The sequence below is a fragment of the Euprymna scolopes genome, chromosome 16 (assembly GCF_053919585.1).
Source record: "Euprymna scolopes isolate OS-2025 chromosome 16, ASM5391958v1, whole genome shotgun sequence".
In the NCBI taxonomy this organism is placed as follows: Eukaryota; Metazoa; Mollusca; class Cephalopoda; order Sepiida; family Sepiolidae; genus Euprymna; species Euprymna scolopes.
In genome coordinates, this window is record NC_136497.1 from 29,938,055 (window position 1) to 29,958,487 (window position 20,433).

Genomic DNA, 20,433 nt, shown 5'->3' on the forward strand with positions numbered 1-20,433 from the left:
AACTTCTTTGCTGAAATATTATTTGGAATCTTTGGACTACTTTTCTAATCTTGAATGTTATTTTTATAACTTTTCAGTCGATCCGACTTTCTTCAGGTGTATCTTATTGAACTCCGGAATCTGCACAGAATTTCATGTGGGGGTGGTAGGGTACTCTTGTTTTATTTACTCTAACTTTTTTCAGGTGACTTTTGAATCCGGGAATTTTTATTGATTTCATCCAGTCTCCTAACATAGATTTTTCTCAATCCATAATCACGTTTTTTTTGTTTTTTGTTTTTCTGAAATTGGATTTACAATGCCTCTTAACCAAATATATAATCACTCAGCTATATGTCTAGTCAAGTAGGATTTTAGTGATTGTGAAGTCTTATGTTAAATACAAGGTCAGAAGGAATGATCTTGGTTTAATACAATTATTTATTCAGTTTGCAATTATTTAATCATCACTCATATTGCATTGTCTATATATTATAATTAACTAGAAAAATACCTGTCCCAGGACTGGTAAAATTAATTTTTTGGACAGAGCAGTTTTACAACATTTTTATTAGCAATAAATCAATTTAATGTCATACATAAAAAGACCATGATAATCTAAATTTTTTAAATTTGACTAAAATTAAGGAAAATTTCTCTGACCCACATGGTTCTATATTTTTCCTTCTTATATGCATTTGGCCACATTGTTTTTTTTACACTTTTTGTAATATCTTTCTTAAAATACAAGAGGAAGCAATGAAATTTGTCATGAGTATATTTTTGTGTTTCCAAATAACCTACAGTAAATGCACATAAGTTTGCTGCACTATCTTAAAAATATGTATCCATTTATAGTTGAATTATAATGCATTTTATGTACTATGCAGTTCAACTTTAAATAGATGCATATTATGTATTTTATGTACAAAAAACTGTCTTAAAATGAATATATTGTAAAATTTGTTTGGTATTCTTGTAGATTAACACTTGCTAAATCCTGTTCTTGCCCCAAAAGTTGAGATTCTACGTTTTTTAGGCAATTGTATAAACACCCTGAAAAACTTGGCAGAAAAAACTAAAAAAAAACAAAAGCAGCAATTGTTTAGAATTTATAGTGGGGAATCAGTTTTACATATAAATTTAATGTAAAATAATCTCATTTCCGGGCTATTCTAGTGTTTTAGGAAAGATAACCATTTTTTTTTTTTTATGAGAGATTTTTTTTATAAGTTGGGGGGAGCATCTGCTGTTTTAGATTAAACAAAAGTTTTATTCTATTTTTTATTTTTTTAGACAATTATATGTGGGTTTATTCTGTGGGCCTGCTACTCAAAGTTAGGGATAGTGGTATGATTATAAGGGAGGTTTTTGTTTTGAAGGAGAGGAGTTCCCACTCATACATAGGATTAGAGGTCATGTTAAGGGAATTTTTTGTTTTTAATTTTTTTAGGGGTGAAGATTTTTTAGTCTGATTTAAGATTAATTGTATGATTAAAAGAAGGCATTTTTAAGAGGTTGAGTTTATCACTCAAACATAATTCTTTTTTATATTAACTTTTTAGCAAGAAAAATATCAAAAGAATTTGGAGGGTTAACGGCTCTAAAAAAGTGAGAATGGATCGGGAATGGATTATCATTTTATGTTAAAAAAATATATGCAAAATATATCCTATAGATTATTATTTAGTGATCTATGTCAAAGTAAATTAATTCCTGTACAATACGGTGGTATTTTGAGGACTTGAAGAGCTTTGATTTTTAAAATATGATTATTGTAGTGGAAAACCATAGAATCTGTGCTAACCCAAAGCATTTATTATAATCAGCAGATATTGCACATTTTATGCCCTCTTATGAAGAATAAAATAAAGATTTAATGGTGCTAAACTTTGTGTCTGGAATCCTTATTCCAATTTTTATCAAAAGCCATTAAATGATTTTGATTTAAACCTGAACCACCTGTTCTAAATAACGAGAATGCTTCATTTCCGAAAATATTATCAAATATTTTTGTTTTTTCTTTATCTCACCAGCAAGTGTTGGCAGGGAAACAGAGTTGTCATCTGGTTGTATTGTTGGAGCGAAATGTCACGTGAGCACCAATGAATGTCTTGAAGAGAATACTGTGATTTATGGCGAGGCTTGTCGTCGACGTGTACAGCAGGAACATCCATTCGTAAGTATATATAAATAAATTTCTGCTCATGTATTGAGCACTATTGAAATACTGAATCTCATCTCAATATTTAAACGTTTTGGATTTTGATATACAAGTATACTCATCTTTGTGAGATTTTAGATTGAAGCAAGAGTGCATTTCTTTAATTTGTTCATCGTATTAGTTTTATAATCGTATTTGTTAAGCTTTATAAACTTTATTACTAAATATATCGAGAAGTATTCTAATAAATACTAGAAAAATACAAATTGAAATATATATTTATGATTACACTGAGGAAGACTAAAGGTATGGTTGAAATTATGTTCTTGTAAAAAATGTTTAATTTTTTCATCACATTTTGTATTCCTGTAAGTCACCAAAAGAAAACGAATAAAGAAAAGTTATAAACTTTTATACTTTTTGTATTCATTTTTTATACGTTTTCATATATATATATATATATATATATATATAAATATAAAATGAATACAAAAAGTAATATATACATTTAAATGTATGTTTGTTTGTAATCGATAATCTAAATAATCACTGGACTGATTGCTTCGACATTTTAGTATAGTATTTTCATCATACCCATGCGTGTTTTTATATATTTAAGATTAAAAAATAATACAATATTAAAAAAACTTTTTTTTTCAAGATCGTGTCCTCTTGACAAAAGTTGGTCATTTTGAACGCAACAAAAGTTTTTTTTTTTTGTCATTTTTTTTTTATTTTAGCAATTGTTTTATTATTTGGGTTTAAACTAAACTGGTTTATTTACATATATTTACTATCAAATAATAATAATAAAAAATTCCTAAGTCTCGAAAAATGCCAAAAATCTCGATTGTAAAAAAAAGCGTATTCATTGCTTTTGTAGTCAGTATTTTTATACATTAAAGTAACAAGTTTATATTCGTTTATATTTCTCACACAATCACATTGCAACATATTTTGAATATGCCAGTATATTGTTTTTTTACTAATTACATATTTGTTGCTTTTGTAATCAGTGTGTGTGTGTATATATATGTATGTATATATATATATATATATATATATATATATATATATATGCATGTATATGTGTATATATATATATATATATTAGTATATTTAGGCAGCATTTTTTCTTTTATGCAGGTTTCATTAAATAGCACAGATAACTCTTGCTTGTTTTTCTTGTAATCCTCCTTTTCTCTTTGTCGGACCATTTTCCATAGCACACCACACCCCTAAAAATGAGTTTAGAGACATATTAATAAATAACACGCCCATCTTAACTGTCTCATATTGCGAGGTGCGCCTCCCGATCTTTTGAGGCATTGTTAATCCACATTAAAAAACCAACGATTAACCAGACTCAAAATGAAACGGAGGGCACGCTCAAGTGCTTTTGAGTATTTTAATGATTTTAAGCGATTTTAATCGCCATTTAATCGTCTTTTCATTTCATCTCGCTACTTTCATTTTTCAATTTCATTTTTTATGTTTTTATTTTTTACTACTCGCCCGAGGATGACCAATGGAGGTCGAAAACGTTCGCGATTATGGGAAATTTCTTTTTTCACTCGGAAAAAACGTTCGAAAAATGGTCCGACAAAGAGAAAAGGAGGATTACAAGAAAAACAAGCAAGAGTTATCTGTGCTATTTAATATATATATATATATATATATATATATATATTTTTTTTTTTTTATGTTAAATTAACAAATATATCTGTTCATACTTCCTACACAACTACATTGCAACATAAAAAATTTAATGCTGCATAAAAAACATTAATGAATTGCCGGTTTATTTTTTAGTTCCAAGTTTACTCTCTCTTTCTCTCTCACACACACATTCTGTTTCTATTTACTTACCTCTCCCTGGGGACAGAGTTAGAGACAAGGTCGGTTTTTAATTTATGGAAAATCCAATTCCCGAAAAAGGGGTACTCTGGATAGGAACAAAAATTAAAATAACCTCAGTCTGGAAGGACTGATATAGGAAAAAAACTGAAGTATAGTTCACCCTCTGTTTCTCTACCTTTCTCTCTCTATCTCTCTCTTTCCATCCATTTCTCCCTCTCTCTTTTCCTCTCTCTCTCTATCTTTGTTTCTCTATCACCCTCTCCATCTCTCTTTGAGCCCCTGTCTCTAACTCTCCCTCCCCCTCTCTCTGTCTCAAACTGTTTCTCCTCCTCTCTCTGTCTCTATCTCTCAATACTTGTATATCTCTCTATCTTTCTCTTTCCTTCTCTCTTTCTCTTTTCTATCTCTATCTCACTCTCTATCTATCCCTCTCTAATCCTTAATCCTATTTTTGTCACCTAAATTATTTACATTGAAAAAAGCATTGTCAAAACATGAATAAATCCTATTTCAGTCACCTAAATTACTTACAGTGAATAAGGCATTGTCAAAACATGGAGAAATCCTGTTTTAGTCATGTAGTAAGAATAGAAAATTATTTGAAAATTACTGCTTATTAGAACAGCACCAAGAGGAGCTGGTAAAACCTTTCTAATTAAACTGAGTTTGGCAGCCACTCCATCACAAAATGACCTAGCCTTAGCTCTTGCTTCATGTGGAATAGCTGCGACCTTATTACGAGGTAGAAGTGCTTATTTGGCTTTGAAATTACTATTACACATTCAATTTTTCAAAACTCATGTTCAATATCTCCAAAACATCCAACATGGGAAAAATATTGCAGAAATGCAAACTTATTGTTTGGGATGAAAGCACAATGGCACACAAAAAAATCCCTTGAGGCTCTTGACTGATCCTTGCAAGGATTTATGTGGCAATGTCAGACCATTTGGGAATGCAGTAATATTGCTTGCAGGAGATTTCAGACAAACGTTACCTGTAATTTCTCAATCAACACCAGCAGATGAAATACATGCTTGCCTCAAGTACTCTACTTTTTCACGCTATGTGAAGATTAAACTTAACTCTAATATGCGTGTCAAGTTGCAGAATGAGCAATCTGCAGAGAAATTTTTGCATCAGGTGTTGGAAATTGGGAATGGAAAAGTGCCGACTGGTTTGAGTTAAGGGCGAATTTTATTGCCTCATAATTTCTGTAATTTAGTTACATCAAAAGAAGAGTTGGTAAAAAAGGTTTTTCCAGATATGCAAATTTATTATAAGAATTTCAGTTGGTTGAGTGAATGAGCTATTCTTGCAGCTCAAAACAAAGATGTCCATGAACTTAATGATATTATTCAGCTTAAAATTCCAAGTGAGATAGTCACATACAAGTTCGTCGACACTGTTGTGGAAGCAAATGAAGTTGCTAATTATCAAACAGATTTTTTGTTAGATTTGCCAGGGCTGCCACGATATGTACTACAATTGAAAATTAGCATACCGATTATCATGTTGGGAAATATAAACTAACCCAAGCTTTGCAATGGCACATGTCTTGCAGTAAAAAAAATTAATGAACCACATCATAGAAGCAACGATCTTGACACAATCTTTCAAAGGGTAAGATGTCGTCATTCCACACATTTCTATGATTCCACTGGATATGCCATTTCAATTTAGGAGATTGCAATTCCCAATTCAATTGTCATTTACTATCACCATCAACAAAGCTCAGGGACAATCTTTACAATTGTGTGGCTTACATCTACACACTGACTTTCTCACAGGGGCAATTTATGTTGCATGTTCAAGAGTTGGCAAACCAGATAATCTCTATATCTGCTCAGAAAATTAAACAAGAAAAAATGGTGTATCCACAAATACTGGGAAATTAAGCATATAAGAAATATGTATTTTCTTATTTTGAGATTTTTTCCGTTTCGTTAAATTGAGCCACAGCAATGTGTGGCAGGGTACAGCTAGTATATATATAATTAAAATATACATCTCAGGATGAGTAAAATTAGTTCTCTCCAATAGAAATTTTGTATTAGTTTTATGTCTCTTTACCAAGATTGAAATCCAAATATAATGATACAAAATGTTATACATAGCATCAAAACAAGGTATATTGCCAATTTGACGTAAGGACTACTATTGGGATCATTTCTAACGAGAGACTGTGGGAAGTTGAGCTACGAGATGTCTGTTCGCATTACATTTAAACTTCTGTATGTTAGTACAATCAGGGAAGCAAGAAACAGGAAGAGAATTCCTAGGTCTAGCAATCCAAGGGAAGAAACTTTTACAATAGAAGGCTTTCCAGCATCTAGGAACCTCAAACCTCAGCAGTGAAGAGGTGGGATTTTGCTTTTTGTCGAGTTAATCAGGAGTATGCACGTTGAGGGAGGTACAAGTGCTAGGAGTTCATCAGAGTACATTCTGTCAAAATACTTCTAAAACAGGCATAGTGATGCAATATTGCAATGATGAGACAGAGGTTGGAGCTTGGCTGATAGTAGATTAAGACTCGTTTTTTTGTGTGTGTGGAGATCTAGTCTAACATTGAAAGACTAGTGGCAGATGCACCAGCTCAGATGTGGCAACAATACTTCATGCATGAGCGAATTATGATTTTGAAAAATCTTGGATAATTTCTGGTTTGAGTAAAAAAAAAACAAAAAAACAAGCATTATTTTGATTCTAGAAAATGACTAAAATTTAAATTTTAAGGTGTCTTAAGAAATTGCAATTCAAAAAATCTTAATTTGTGTCAAATAACTATGGATCACATTTCATGTAAATCTGAAATATTTGAATTTTCAAGTGGGAGGTTGTGCCTATATTATGCTCCTACAAAGACTCTTTAAATACTCCCATAAAACTAAAATTTGGAAAATATTTATATCTAATATTAAAATTGTACAAAAATCAAAGTTATATGAATTTCCACAAAGGATGCTACCTCTTTGCCTTTTTTGTATGACATTTAATTAAATATAGTCCACATTAGCAACTCTCTTGTTTAACAGCTGTGTTCCAAAATTTATAATGATTAAGTAGTTTAGGAATGAATCTGATACATAGAAATATATCAACATATATACATGCCTAACTTCATGTATATTAAACAAAAATGAAAAATAAAAAGGTTTTATGAAATAAAATAATATTGATTTTTAAATTTTTTATTAATGCACGAAATAAGAACAGGCTACAGTAAACAAATGGATCAGTTGTTTGTGTTAGGAGTTCATGTGGCTGAAACTAACTTGAATAGGATTTTGTTTGACCTTCATAAAAAATAAGCATCAAAACCTTAAAATAAAGGTGAAAAATAAGGAGGGAGTGTGTAATGCAGGTAATAGAATGATTTTAATTGGTTTGGTATTAGAATGGACAATGGTTCTCTTTTAAAAAGGATTGTTTAATAAAAGTCCACGTGTGTAACCTGATGACTTCCTTCAAGGATGAAACACATTTGTGTAGATCACTTGATATTGGCATATTTCGACATGCACACATCCTCTTCGTTATACGAACGTACGGTCGAAAATTTTGTTCCTTTTGAACAAAATATTTTTCAAAAAACATTTTGTATTCCTACATATCACTAAATAAGAAATAAATAGAGAAAAGAGATTTTACTTTTCGTGTGTGTGTGTGTGTGTGTGTATATATATATATATATATGGTGAAATGTCATGCGTCCATGGGTAATTATAAAATATACCGACTTGACCAGTCCTGGTGTTGCTTAGGATGGTCTTTACTGTAATATTCCTTAGTACAAATAATAAGGAAAATAAATGTTTAAAAGAGAAAATAATTGAATGATATTTTGAAAAAAATTGTTATAAACTGGAATGCATTCTGGTTGATTTGCTATAAGTATCTGCTTTATAAGAAAAAAATGTTTGGTAATGAGAGAGAAACCAAGGTAATTGCAAGTTTGCTAAGTAACCAGTTCTCATTCTACTAGTAGTAATAGAAATCGTTTAATGTGAGAGTTTATTTATCTATGTAACTCTTTCTCACTATTGCTTTGTTCCCTCTCTTGCCCTTTTTTTTCTTTGTATGTAGTCTCTATCTATTCTATAGTAGTAGTTGTAGTAATTATAAAATGAAGCTGACAGCATAAATGGAGTAGTAGTAGCAGCAGTTCATGGATAAGAAGTTGTTAAAGGCAACAGCTGTTGTCTATTTCTTTCTTTTTATTTCCAGATCTCTTCCTTTCATTTCTCTCTCTCTCTCTTCCTCTGTGTGTGTGTGTATATATGTATATATATATTTATATATATTTTATGTAGATTTCTTGTTGATTTTGTTAAATGTTAAATATTATTGCCTCAAAACTCGTTTTACTTAAAAAAAAAAATCGCCCATATCTTATTTGGACGTAGATAAACAATATTTTTATTTATTTTTTATTATTTTTGAAACAGTAATCTATGGACATTCATGTTTTGAGATTGCTACCTCTCATCAGCATAGCTCGATTGTATCTCTCTACATCCAAATAAAATATGGGCAATTTTCTAAGTAAAACGAGCTTCGAGGCGAAGATGCTACTTAACCGTATTATTGTTTAAAAAATCAACAAGAAATCTACATAAAGTTATAAAAATGATAAAAATAAAGAATAAAATTGCCTAGGATTTTGTGGCGTAACAGTTAAATGCCATCCCATCCATCCATAGCCATTGAGCTACTGGAGGGGCATAGCCATCTACAACTTTTGTAGATGTTTTTGTAGTGAGGAGTTCTTTTTACGGGGTGAGGCTTCTGGCCCCACACCCAACCTTCCCAGAATGTACATACAGTGCCTAGCCTTCCCAAATGGTCACCCATCTAGTACTGGCCAGACTCAACATTGCTTAACTTTGGTGATCTGGCAAGAACCGGTGTGTCAATGTGATTGCGCCATACAAATAGTTAAATGCGCCAAACTATAATATACATGGTCTGGGGTTCGATTCCTAGAAAGACACAGTTGAGCTACGCTGATGAGAGGTAGCAACCTTGAAACATGCATGTCTGTAGATTATTGTTTTAAAAATAATAAAAGAATAAATTATATAATCTTGCTATGGTGATCGCTAATAAATTAACACCTTGAAAATACAGTTTTGATGAACGAATGTGTCTGCTTTATTTTAATTCAAGATTTGTTGTCAGTTATAAAATGTTTTTAGCTCTTGTTCACCTGAACAAGACATTTTCCCACTTGTACATAAAGTTTTACTATTTGGGATCATGTATAATATGGGATTGTGGGGAGTTAAATAGCCGCATGTCTGTGTACATTTAAACTTCTGCATATCAGGCAGGTAAGCAGGAAACAGGAAAGAAATTCCAAAGTCTAGCACTTCAAGCACTATTAAAGTAAGATTTTGTTGCTTGTTAGGTTAGTCAGAGGTATGTATGTTGAAGTGGCACAAATGTTATGCGTTCATCAGAGCGCATTCCATTAAAGTCATTGCAAAACAGGCACAGTGGTGCAACATTGCGATGACTGGACAGGAAAAATATACATAATTATCAGTTGCAACGATGTTTTGAAACTAAAGTTGCCTTTAGAACTGCCAAGAATTACTACAAAAGTATTATTGAAAACGCAAGAGTCGTATGCTTGGATCATCAAGTTCAAAGTAGAAGAACAAAGGCTTGGTTCCGATGTATTTTGGCAAATGACAAGCAAGGTCCTGAACATACAAGTCCTCTATCTAGACCATCATCAACAAATCTGAGGTAATTTTGTCAACATCTGACAAAGCCAAACTTTTTGCCAAGAATTTTGTATCAAACTCAACCCTATGCAATCAAGGCCACCTACCCCACAAATTTCCTCCCAAGAACAAAAATAATCTGAGCAATATCCACGTCTTTTTGTGATATTGCCATATTCATCAAGATCTTTGATACCAGCAAAGCAACTTGTCCTGACAATATTTCAATCATAGTAATAAAAAAAAACACAACCAAAACTAGCACCCATTCTTGCAAAGCTGTTTAATCGATGCCTAAAGGTAAAATGTTTCCCAAAAACCTTATAAAATGTCATTAGTCTGCCCAGTATTTTACATTTTGGAGATCGTTTTTCTGCATCTCAGTACAGACCAATTAGTCTTCTGTTTGTCATGTCAGAAGAAAGTTGCTTGAATCCATGTTAAATAGAAAATTGTCAACTACCTCTGCAAAAGCAGCTTACTTGGTGACTAGCAATATGGTTTCTATCCTGCAAGATTTATAGCTGATGTGCTGACTGTAATTTTACATAAGTGAATCAGTTGATTAGAGTTGTTTCTCTAGAACAAAATAGCTCTAGAAATATCACTTTGATTTGATAGTTTGGCATGAAGGTCTGCTTCACAAGATTTTCAGCTATGGAATATTTTAAAATGTCTTCTCAGCTATCGAATCTTTTCTATCTGATAGGTTAATACAAGTAGTCGTCAATGAGCAGAAGTTCAAAGCTCAAGTATCAATGCTGGTGTGTCTCTAGGATCTATTCTGAGGTCAATTCTCTTTATCTTCATCAATGATCAGCCAAATCACATTCTAAGTTCATTTGTCGACATATATGCAGATGACACTATCATCTGTGGCAATACTTCAAAGGTCAGCAATAACCAAGATCTCTCAGCCTCTCTCTTCTGCACTTAAGCACATGGTGCAATGAGACAAAAGGTGGCTTGTTAATTTTAATGCATTCAAACCTTAGCTTCTATCTTTTTGCATAAACACTCTGGTCATCATGTGGCCCCAATCAATATGAATGGCTCTTATCTCGAAGAAGTGCCTTGCTTTGATAAGCTTCTGGGCTCAACTTAACTCTTGACCTGAAATGGAACACTTGCATCAAATCTGTTGCCAAGCTTGCTGGAAAAATGGTTGTATCATTCTACTGCTCCAAAACGTATCTCACTCCCAATACAATACTCTACCTGTATAGGAGCCAAATTCATTCTAAAATGGAGTAATGTTGCCACATCTGGGAAGCAACTGCTCAGAGCACACTATCCTATGTTGACAGAGTTCCAAATTTGCTTCGAAACCTAGTAGGTGATGCCTTTTTCTCCTTAGTAATTGTCTGTATTTTTGAGATGAGGTGTTTTCATTGATTGAGATTGTCGGACTGACTTCCTCATCTTGGTTGTTATTGTCACAACGTTTCGGCCGTTTTGCCCTCCGGCCTTCGTCAGGTGTTTTGTATTGAACTGGGGAACCATTTGTTAGGAGTCTCGAACCCAACCCTTTATTATTATTACGGGGGTACCGTGTTCGGACTCCAGCTAGGCTTTGGGACATAGTTGCTGATTCTCTGTTTTGAATGTTACTTTTTCGCTGCCTTCGTTCAGGATTGAACTCAGCACCTTTGGGTAACTGTAAACTTTGATACAACGTCTAGGACCACTCGGCCATATGTCACTAGGACTCCTAAGAAACGGTTCCCCAGTTCGATACAAAACACCTGACGAAGGTCGGAGGGCAAAACGGCCGAAACGTTGTGACAATAACAACCAAGATGAGGAAGTCAGTCCGACAATCTCAATCTTTTTCTCCTTCTTTTAACCTTTTTCCCCCACAGAAGAGACATTTCCAGCCTGTCTCTGTTCTATCACTATATGGCAAGTGCTTATCTGAGCTTCAATCTATGATTCCCTGTTAAACTTTCACAGAAAACAGTTGTCTAGCTACAAAAACTATCAAAAATTTTTCCCACTGTTTCTTTATCTATGTTAAATCTAAAACAAAATTCCATGAACAAAGCTTCTTTCCTAGAATTGCTCACCTATGGAGCTCTGTTAAACTGACATACTTTCCAGCTGACTACAATATTCCTAGTTGGATAAAGTATTTTCTGAAAAGAAATGTCAAATTGCATTTTAGTGTGTTGAAGAACATGGTGACAAAATCTGCAGAAAGACTTGGCTACTCAGAATAAAATATTGATATGCAGAACAGAAGCTATTGATGATAACCTTTTGAAAATCGGATTGATTTCTCTTATGTTAAATATATGAAATTAGTTTGGTAAGAATTAATATTTTGATTTTTACCTCATTTCACGTTTATCAATCAACTTAGTTGATTTTATTTATCAAAATGAAACCATTAGAATAGTAACATCTTTGCCAAACAAAGATGAATATGAAATAACTTGAATCTTAAGTAAATTGAAAATAACTTGAATCTTAAGTAAATTGAAAATAACTTGAATCTTAAGTAAATTCTCATTCCAGTAATTATAGAAGCAATTAGACACATGAAAAATAATTTTAATAACTACCTGGCAAATATACTCAGTGAACCAAGTTTAAGAGAGATATAAACAATTGCTATTAGAATCTTAAAAAGATGATTCGGTTGAAATGTATGAAATAGGAGGTGAATGTTTGGTATCCAGTAGAATACCTCATCTCCAGCTTGAACAAAAAATAAGTATTTTTGTTTTAATTTTGACATTCAGGACTCGCTTTCAAAAGGCATTTATGGATGCTGAAGAATTTTTTATTCAATTCTTCAAAAATGACAAAAATCATAATCTAAAAATTTGGTGATTAATCAACACAGATGACGTCATCCAAGATCTTTTTAAATGTGTCAAAAACAAAATATTTAGAGATGGCGGGAAAATGGCCACACTCATTTAATTTCGGTATTCTCTCCCCTCACATTCCTGTTATCATAAAAATACTTTTTGTTTTTCTTATGTTTTATTTCTGTCATTTGTTTGCCTTTCTTTGAACAGCCACAGACATTACAATTGGATTTTCTTTCTAAGCTGCTGCCGAGTTTCCATCATATTCGGAAACCAACAAAAACACTGATAACTGATAAAGAATAGCTTTAAGGATCAAATATGAGAGGCAGTAGGAGCAGCAAGACCAAAAACTGGTGGGTATATAACATAATCTTTTGTATTTTACTTAGTTTTATTCTTATTATGTTGTCTTTCACTCTTACTTGATTAAATAATGGAAGTTGACATCCAATGAAATTGTGAATATGAATAAGAAAAAAATTTATCTTAAATGAATTGTTTACATATTGAATCATTTATTAAGGTTTGATATCCCATAATGAAAAAATTTCTTTAAGTGATTGTAATGTCATACAGTAGCAATTTTTTTTCTTTTCTCCCATCTTTTCCTTTTTTCTGTCCGTTCCTTTTTCCTCTCCGTTCCTTTCTCTCGTCTGTTTCCTTTCTCATACCTGTTTCTCTCTCCTGCTCATTTCCTTTCTCTATTTCCTTTTTATTTATTTACTTACTAATGATTCATCACTTAAAAAGGCTAAAAACAATCAAATGGTTAATGAGATGGATAGACTGACAATTGATTATTAGTATTGCATCAATCAATAATCTTGGTCTGACATATAGATGGTGCAACTAATAAAAAACAATCCATATAATTTTTCTAGAGAACAAATGTTAAAATTATGTCCAGAATTTGAGCTGAATTGGATGATTGATTTACAAATTAATTATTTAAGAGTAGCTACAGCTGCAAGTATTTCAAACAATGAAAAATCGTAATTTTTGTATATTGATGGAACATTGCTTCCAGTTAGGAAAAACATGCTGTTCAAGCTTTGGTTTGATAAGTGTTATTCGAACTGTACTCTGTTTGAAACAATGGTGATGAGGTGATTTTGAAGTGGGATCATATAGACACAAATGATACTGAATGCTCAGGTTGTTCGAATTCAGCAATTGTCCCAAAGAATATTTTAAAAAGTTAACAAACTTGTTTTCACTGATCATAAATTTAAGTTGCATGAGATAGCAAAGTTGAAGATATCAGAAGGCAATGTATTCACCATTTTGTATTCACCATTTGTCAATGAGGAAGCCATGTTTAAAGTGGGTGCTGCCTTTGCTCAAAGTTGATCACAAACAACAATGCATCCATGATTCAGAGCATTGTTTGCAACAATTTTGATGCAATAAAATATGTGGTGTGGATGCAGCACTTCACTCCAGTCAAATTGAGTCAGCTGGATGGACAGCTGCAGATGAAAGCCATCCAAAAGGAGCAAAGACACAAACAACAAACACCTTGAGAAAGGAAGAATCATGAATAGTAATTATTATATACTAGTATTTGTTCATTTGAATGAAGAAATTGTCAACAAATAAAAACGTCCACAAATTAAGAAAAAGTGTTTTCACAAAGATAACGCACCACGTCACCAGTTGATTGCAACAATGGCAAACTACATAAATTGTACTTCAAATTGAATCCGTACGCACCCCATTCTCTTACCCTAAGCCAATTATTGGTTATTTGCAGACCCTAAAAAGATTACTCCACAGAAAGATATTTGGTATAGAAATTGTATCAGAAACTGAAGCCTATTTTAAGGTTCAAAAGAAATTGTTAGAAATCTTGGAATCTGTGTATTACACTTGAAGGAGACTATGTTGATGAATAAAATCAGATTGTGCTTAAAAAAATATTGCATGATGTGTTATATTGAAAGGATTGGACGCCATGTTGTTTATTTTGATAGGGTGTTGTTTATCTCTTGTGCTGTCAGAAGAGAAGAAAAAAGAAATTACCACTGCTACTACTACTAATGATATTATATGAGCGAACATCACTGTTTATCTCGATTCAAACAATTTAACATGAGCTATGTGGGTGAGCCAATGGATCACATTTTTTATAGTGACTATACATGTCTAAAATGTAAACCTAATTTTAAAAGGTTTTCATTTCTTGTAACTGTGTGTGTTTTAAATTTCTATTTCATTAGTGCTGTTGCTGCTACCATTTGAAACACTGGGATGACGTCATCTGTGCTGATTTAAGGAGACCCGGTGGAGTTGGTGATTGTTGTTGTTCCCGCTGTTACATCAAGACATTGTGTCCCATTTGAAAGACTGCCACAACATTTCTTGGGAGCAACTACTCCACTTTGACCAGCATCTACCCCAGGACAATTGACTATGCACACACACACACACACACACACACACACACACGCAGATTTTAATAACTTAATATTAATAATATAATTGTTTAATTCAGTATGACAGTGAGTCTATAAGAATCCTATACGCTTATTTAAAAAATGAGTAAAAATGTTTTTTTCAATCTAATGTTATATTAAATTAAAACATTGTTGATTGTTATTGTACCAGAAAGAAACTGCAATCAATGCTCCTGAAAACATAGTTTATGTAGAAAAACTTGAAGAAAAAAAGATAAATTTAAAAGAAAATTTTTAGGGATCCATTTGATAAAATCTGAGAATCTGATATTTCTATTTGTATAATTTTTGAAAACAACATTGAGATCATGAAGATGAGAGACGACCAAAGATGATAAATAGATTTGTATTTGGATCAGATTTTATCGTAAATTTCATTGTATTAACTTGTGCACTCAAAACATCTCTTGTGTTCATATTAGGATTTCCAATTCTTGCCCTGAATTCCTTTATTAAAACCAAAAATAAAGAGAAGTCTGTATAATTTACACACCTATGACAAAATGATATCATATTCCAAAAATCACATAGATCGATGAAATAGTTTTATTTTTAAATAAAAAAAATTTAAGCCAATCAGAGATTGCACTAGTTTCAAAATCAATATAATTTTCTGTGATTTGTCATAGAAATAGGAGAAACGAAACAGTAAAATTTTGTTTAAGAACAGGTGAAAAAAAAAGATGAGATATTTTTAGTTTATAAGAATAAACCTATCAATAGCAAACTTTGAGAAGATAATTTTATGTATTAGATAATAAAACTAAATTAAAAGAATAAATTAACGCAATTCTTATTTCTAATTTAAAACCTACTTTTGGGAGAATGGAGTGAGTGAAGAAAACCATTTCCAATAATGGCAGAAGACCCTGTTAGCAACAATTTTTTACGCTTCCATTCCTGGTTTGATTTCCGAGGTGAATACCACACAAAGGGTAGTTTGACACAAAATCAAAATCTTTTTAACACCTGCAAACAAGTGCAGAGACAACATTTTCCTCTTTAGATATCTAAGAAACATAGTGTAAGTTATAGATTTTGACGTTGATCAGTTGTTGAAATAATTGTCATCAGTCTGTTACTTGAATTCTATATAATTTGCAGTAAATTTAATGACTTTTTGTCAGAGATACTTATTTTTTTCATCAACAAATTTGGACAGAATCATAGTGGATATGACTACATTGATTGTGTATGAGAAATTCCAAAACGGGCATTGCACTTGTGGATGCATAGGTGTCCAAACATGTTATATTAACTAGCCCAAACTGAGAGGGAACAGAAGTTGATGGTTAGTGAATTTAGGTCAACTGCCATCAATTCCCATTCTCTCTTTACATTCTTATGTCTTACTCATTCTCCACAACTGAACAATATAAAGATATACCATATTTTTATCCAACAGTTTTTGCCATCATTCTTTTGAATACAATAGTCATTCTTACTACTAAATCAAATAAAAACACGAATGTTCGCTTGTGTACCTGTTTTATATATTAAAAAAAAAAGCCTAGTATAATTAAGCACTTGTAAGTTAGCCATTACTTTACTGAGCAAGTTGTTGAATATTGCATAAATTTATTAATTAAATTAGGAATGTCACTTGACATGGTATCTGCTATGATATGAAAAGTGAGTTGATCAGTGTTTGTTTTCTTAACACTTATTCCTATATACTTACATAACACAAAATACATGCTAAAATATTCATTAGCTGTGATTTATAATTAACTGAACAATTTACCCACATCTGTAAGTGCTATCTATGCATTTCTTTTGCTCCTCTCACTGTTGATTCAACCACTTTCTAATATTTCTTCATGTCACTGTGAATATTTAAAGAAGAGTGACTCTCTTTTGAGCATGGCCATTTAATTTACATATGTGTATCTATACACACTGCAAATATTTATTTAATTAGATAAGATGTCTCTTTATTTCTATATAAGAATTGTTAAGAATAATACTAACTACTAATAAATAATAATATAAAAGTAAACAAACTTATTTTTAGCTATGCAAGAAGAATATTTTAAAAAAAATGTCAAAGTTTATGAATTTTTGAATGAAAACAAAGGAATAGTGGTAGTTGTGATCCCATGTTACAAGTACGTTGAGTAAAACTAGAAACGCATTGCCATTTTACGTTTTTCAAAATAATAGCTAATACACAATTTTGACGAATTATCTCCCTGTAAGTTAATAAAAAGTAAAACTTTATCAAAACCAATGAGTATTTCTGTAAGTTATAAATTAAACATTTAAAATATGACATTGATAAATCTTTTTCTGAATCAACTGATTTTTGTAGACAAACAATATAAAATTTGTCAATTGTCATTTAATAAAAAAACAATATTTTTCTTCAATAAACTATTTTATTTATAATAGCATTTATTTTAGGAAGATATAATACTAAGGTTTTGTACTGAAAATTATTTTAAAGTTTTTTTTTTTCTATGTAAAAATCAGGTAGTAATACAGGATGATTCCCTCACTAAAGAAAATAATTGCCACATATGAAATAGATAAATTTCACAATCCTTTCTGTAATCCAAATCTATTTGGTATAAATAAACTTCAGTTTATGCGTAACTTGTCCATCAATTTTCAGTCATGAATTTTCAAGTCTTTGTTTATTGCTGTGCAATAATAACAAGCAAGTGAGATATTTGCTTTTTAAAAGAATTTCGTTTTTTTCTTAATTCAAGAAAAAACAGAATTCTGCTTTTTTGAATTTAGAAAAATGTGATTTCTGTTTAAATTTAAACATTTTTTTTTTTTATATAATGAAAAAATCTGATTTCTGCATTCTCTTTCCTCTGGAAATGTTAATTTTTTCATACTTCAAATGATTTACAATGAACCTAGGATTAGAATGTTTTTTACAAATATTTTTACTAATACACAAAGAATTTCTCTCTTAGAAAAAAATTAATGACCTTTAAATCTGGATCATTTTATTTTAAATTTCACACAAGCGCTGATTAATTGGGAAATTGAGTGTTGGGAAATTGTTTGAAAGCCATGAACTGCACTTTCGAAAATTCATCTCAATTTCACTCACATCTCCATAATAAATCTATCAATATGACTTACAAATAATTATGATTTGAGCATTCACCTTTTTGAGTTTTGATGATGGTCTTTAGGATAGGATTATTTTGATAAACATTATCTTGGTATTATTTCAAAGCAATTTAAGATACTGTAAGTGTGAAATTGATTCAAAATCAAAACGCTTATATCACTGAATCATCATCAAACAAAAACTGTTGTATATTCATAACTGAAAACTGGTGGACAAGTCAGCTACAGACTAAAGTTAATTTCTACTCAATAAGGTTGGATTACAGAAATAATTTTAAATTTGATTAATGGGTGGTATTTTATTTTTGGTCATTCTCTATGATAATTTGATTTGAATATTCTCAAATGTTTTCTTTTCACAAGTTAGCAATGAAAGTCTATGATCTTTGAGTTGATATCAGTCACAACCTTTTTAAATCGGCAATTTTAAAATTCAAGTAAAATGATTTTTTTCAAAAAAATTGTATGTTCTTATTTGATACAAGCTAGAATACCTGTCCCAGATGGGTTTATTATAAAAATAATAAGATACACTTGGAACCTTTCATAAGTTCAAGGGACAGACGATACTCTAAAATGCTGGATTTAATTAATATTTGAAGAAAAAAAGAAATATAAAAGAAAAAATGCTTAGTATATTAATTCACATATAATAAAAATCGTTAAAAAACATTAATTAAATATTGGTTTTTGTAGCAGTTGTCTCCCTTGAAATACAAACTAATTTGATTGTCTCCCCTTTATGAGCAAATTCTTCTCAATTCATCTGCCACGGAGAGGTTAGATTTGATTAAAATTTGTAAATAACAAGAAAGTTTAAATAATCAGGTCTTTGGGCGCGAATTATTCTGAAAACTAAATTGGAAAAAGATTATTAAATTTTGGTAAAAAACTTATCAAGAATAAAAAAAAAAATCAAAACAATGTTTGGTCTTATAAATTTTTTTTTTAAATTTACTTTTTATCTCAGTTTAATTTATTCTAGTAAAAATTCTTCAAAGAAATACAACAGAAAATATTGCAAAAATCCAATTCAAAGTCCTATAACTTTTTTTTAAATAAAACCAAAGAATAAAACAAATAAAAAATAAATTTTAATGATTGTATTTGAAATAATAAATTGCTTTGAAATAATACCAAACAACATTTTTTAGGATTGCTCTAAAGTTAATGAGCCAAAAGCTATGTCTATCAAGTTGCTTTGAAATTTTGTATCTCAGAATAATTGTTGTAAGAAAATGATTTTTTTTTTCTTTTTAATTCAAAAACCAATTGAAAGCTTTGTAACTTCAGATGACAAAATGATTGTATAGAAAAGTCCGTTTAATGTGGTGGAAATTCAGACCAATCAGCCATTCTTGGAAATGTAAGATGCAAATCAAAAATCTCTTCAGTTCTTATTGTTATGATCTTAAAGTTCATGATTATCACAAAATAAAACATAAAAATTAATTCTTTGGAAGGAAATTGGATTTTTTAATGTTAATTCCTGCCATTAATAATATGCGTTTATCTATTGATCACTTACCTACAACGGCTGAATGTGATCAGTTTTAATGTGGACAAAATCAAGATCTGAAAAAGAAGACATTTTGGATTGAGATAAAAGTAGAAATTTCTTTGTGCTAAAATAATTTGCCCTCAGTTGACTGAAAACAACAGATATTGCACTTTTACCTGAAGACCAAATAATAAGCCATTTGACTTGGGATGAAAACGGAAAACCTCTACTTCCTGTAAGTAATGGATCATTTTACCAATAAATTAATGCAGGAAACAATATTTCCTCCCCAGTTCTGTTAAAAAAAAAACTTTTTCTCCCTTTTTTGTCTTTAATTGTAAATTTTACAATTTTTCAATTACTTTGAAAAAAATTAAGATTTCTGAAGATAGGCGATTCACCTGGAATTCCATCCATAATCCAACATCAATAAAAGGACCAATTTACATGTTTTCTTAACATTGTAAAATTTTATGATACACGATTTTAATTATATGTAAGCATAATTATTATTCTTATTAATATGTATGTTTTGTCTTGTCAATAAATGGTTGAAAAATCACTTTTAAATGAAATATGATTTTCTTTTGTCTGTTTGCACTCATCAATGCATTCTCTCTTTCATCTCTTAACTATATCAAAGTTGATCCCTGATGTTTGCGGTGCTTATATGTGAGCTGCAATATTTTGAGAGCTTATTTCAGATTTCTATGGCACTAGAGCTCTTCTGTTCCCTTGCCAAATTTAAACTGAATGTATCAAAGTAGTCATTGTCAAAAAAAGTAAATAATTGCATGTTTTAAACTTCTTTTTAATTTTCTTCTTGAAGGGG

At 31.0% G+C, this 20,433-nt stretch overlaps 1 protein-coding gene across 2 annotated transcripts in view; it reads left to right on the top strand.

The window, feature by feature from the left end:
- LOC145295916 (dynactin subunit 6-like) overlaps positions 1 to 20,176 on the top strand; it is a 150,654-nt gene extending 130,478 nt beyond the window's left edge. For both annotated transcript variants that reach the window (XM_080141687.1, XM_080141688.1), the window contains exons 6-8: positions 2,016 to 2,158; positions 12,762 to 12,907; positions 14,774 to 20,176. In XM_080141687.1, coding sequence (XP_079997813.1) covers positions 2,016 to 2,158; positions 12,762 to 12,857 — 239 coding nt within the window. In that variant the 3' untranslated portion in view covers positions 12,858 to 12,907; positions 14,774 to 20,176. The remainder of the gene's footprint in view (positions 1 to 2,015; positions 2,159 to 12,761; positions 12,908 to 14,773) is intronic.
- Positions 20,177 to 20,433: the final 257 nt, after the last annotated feature.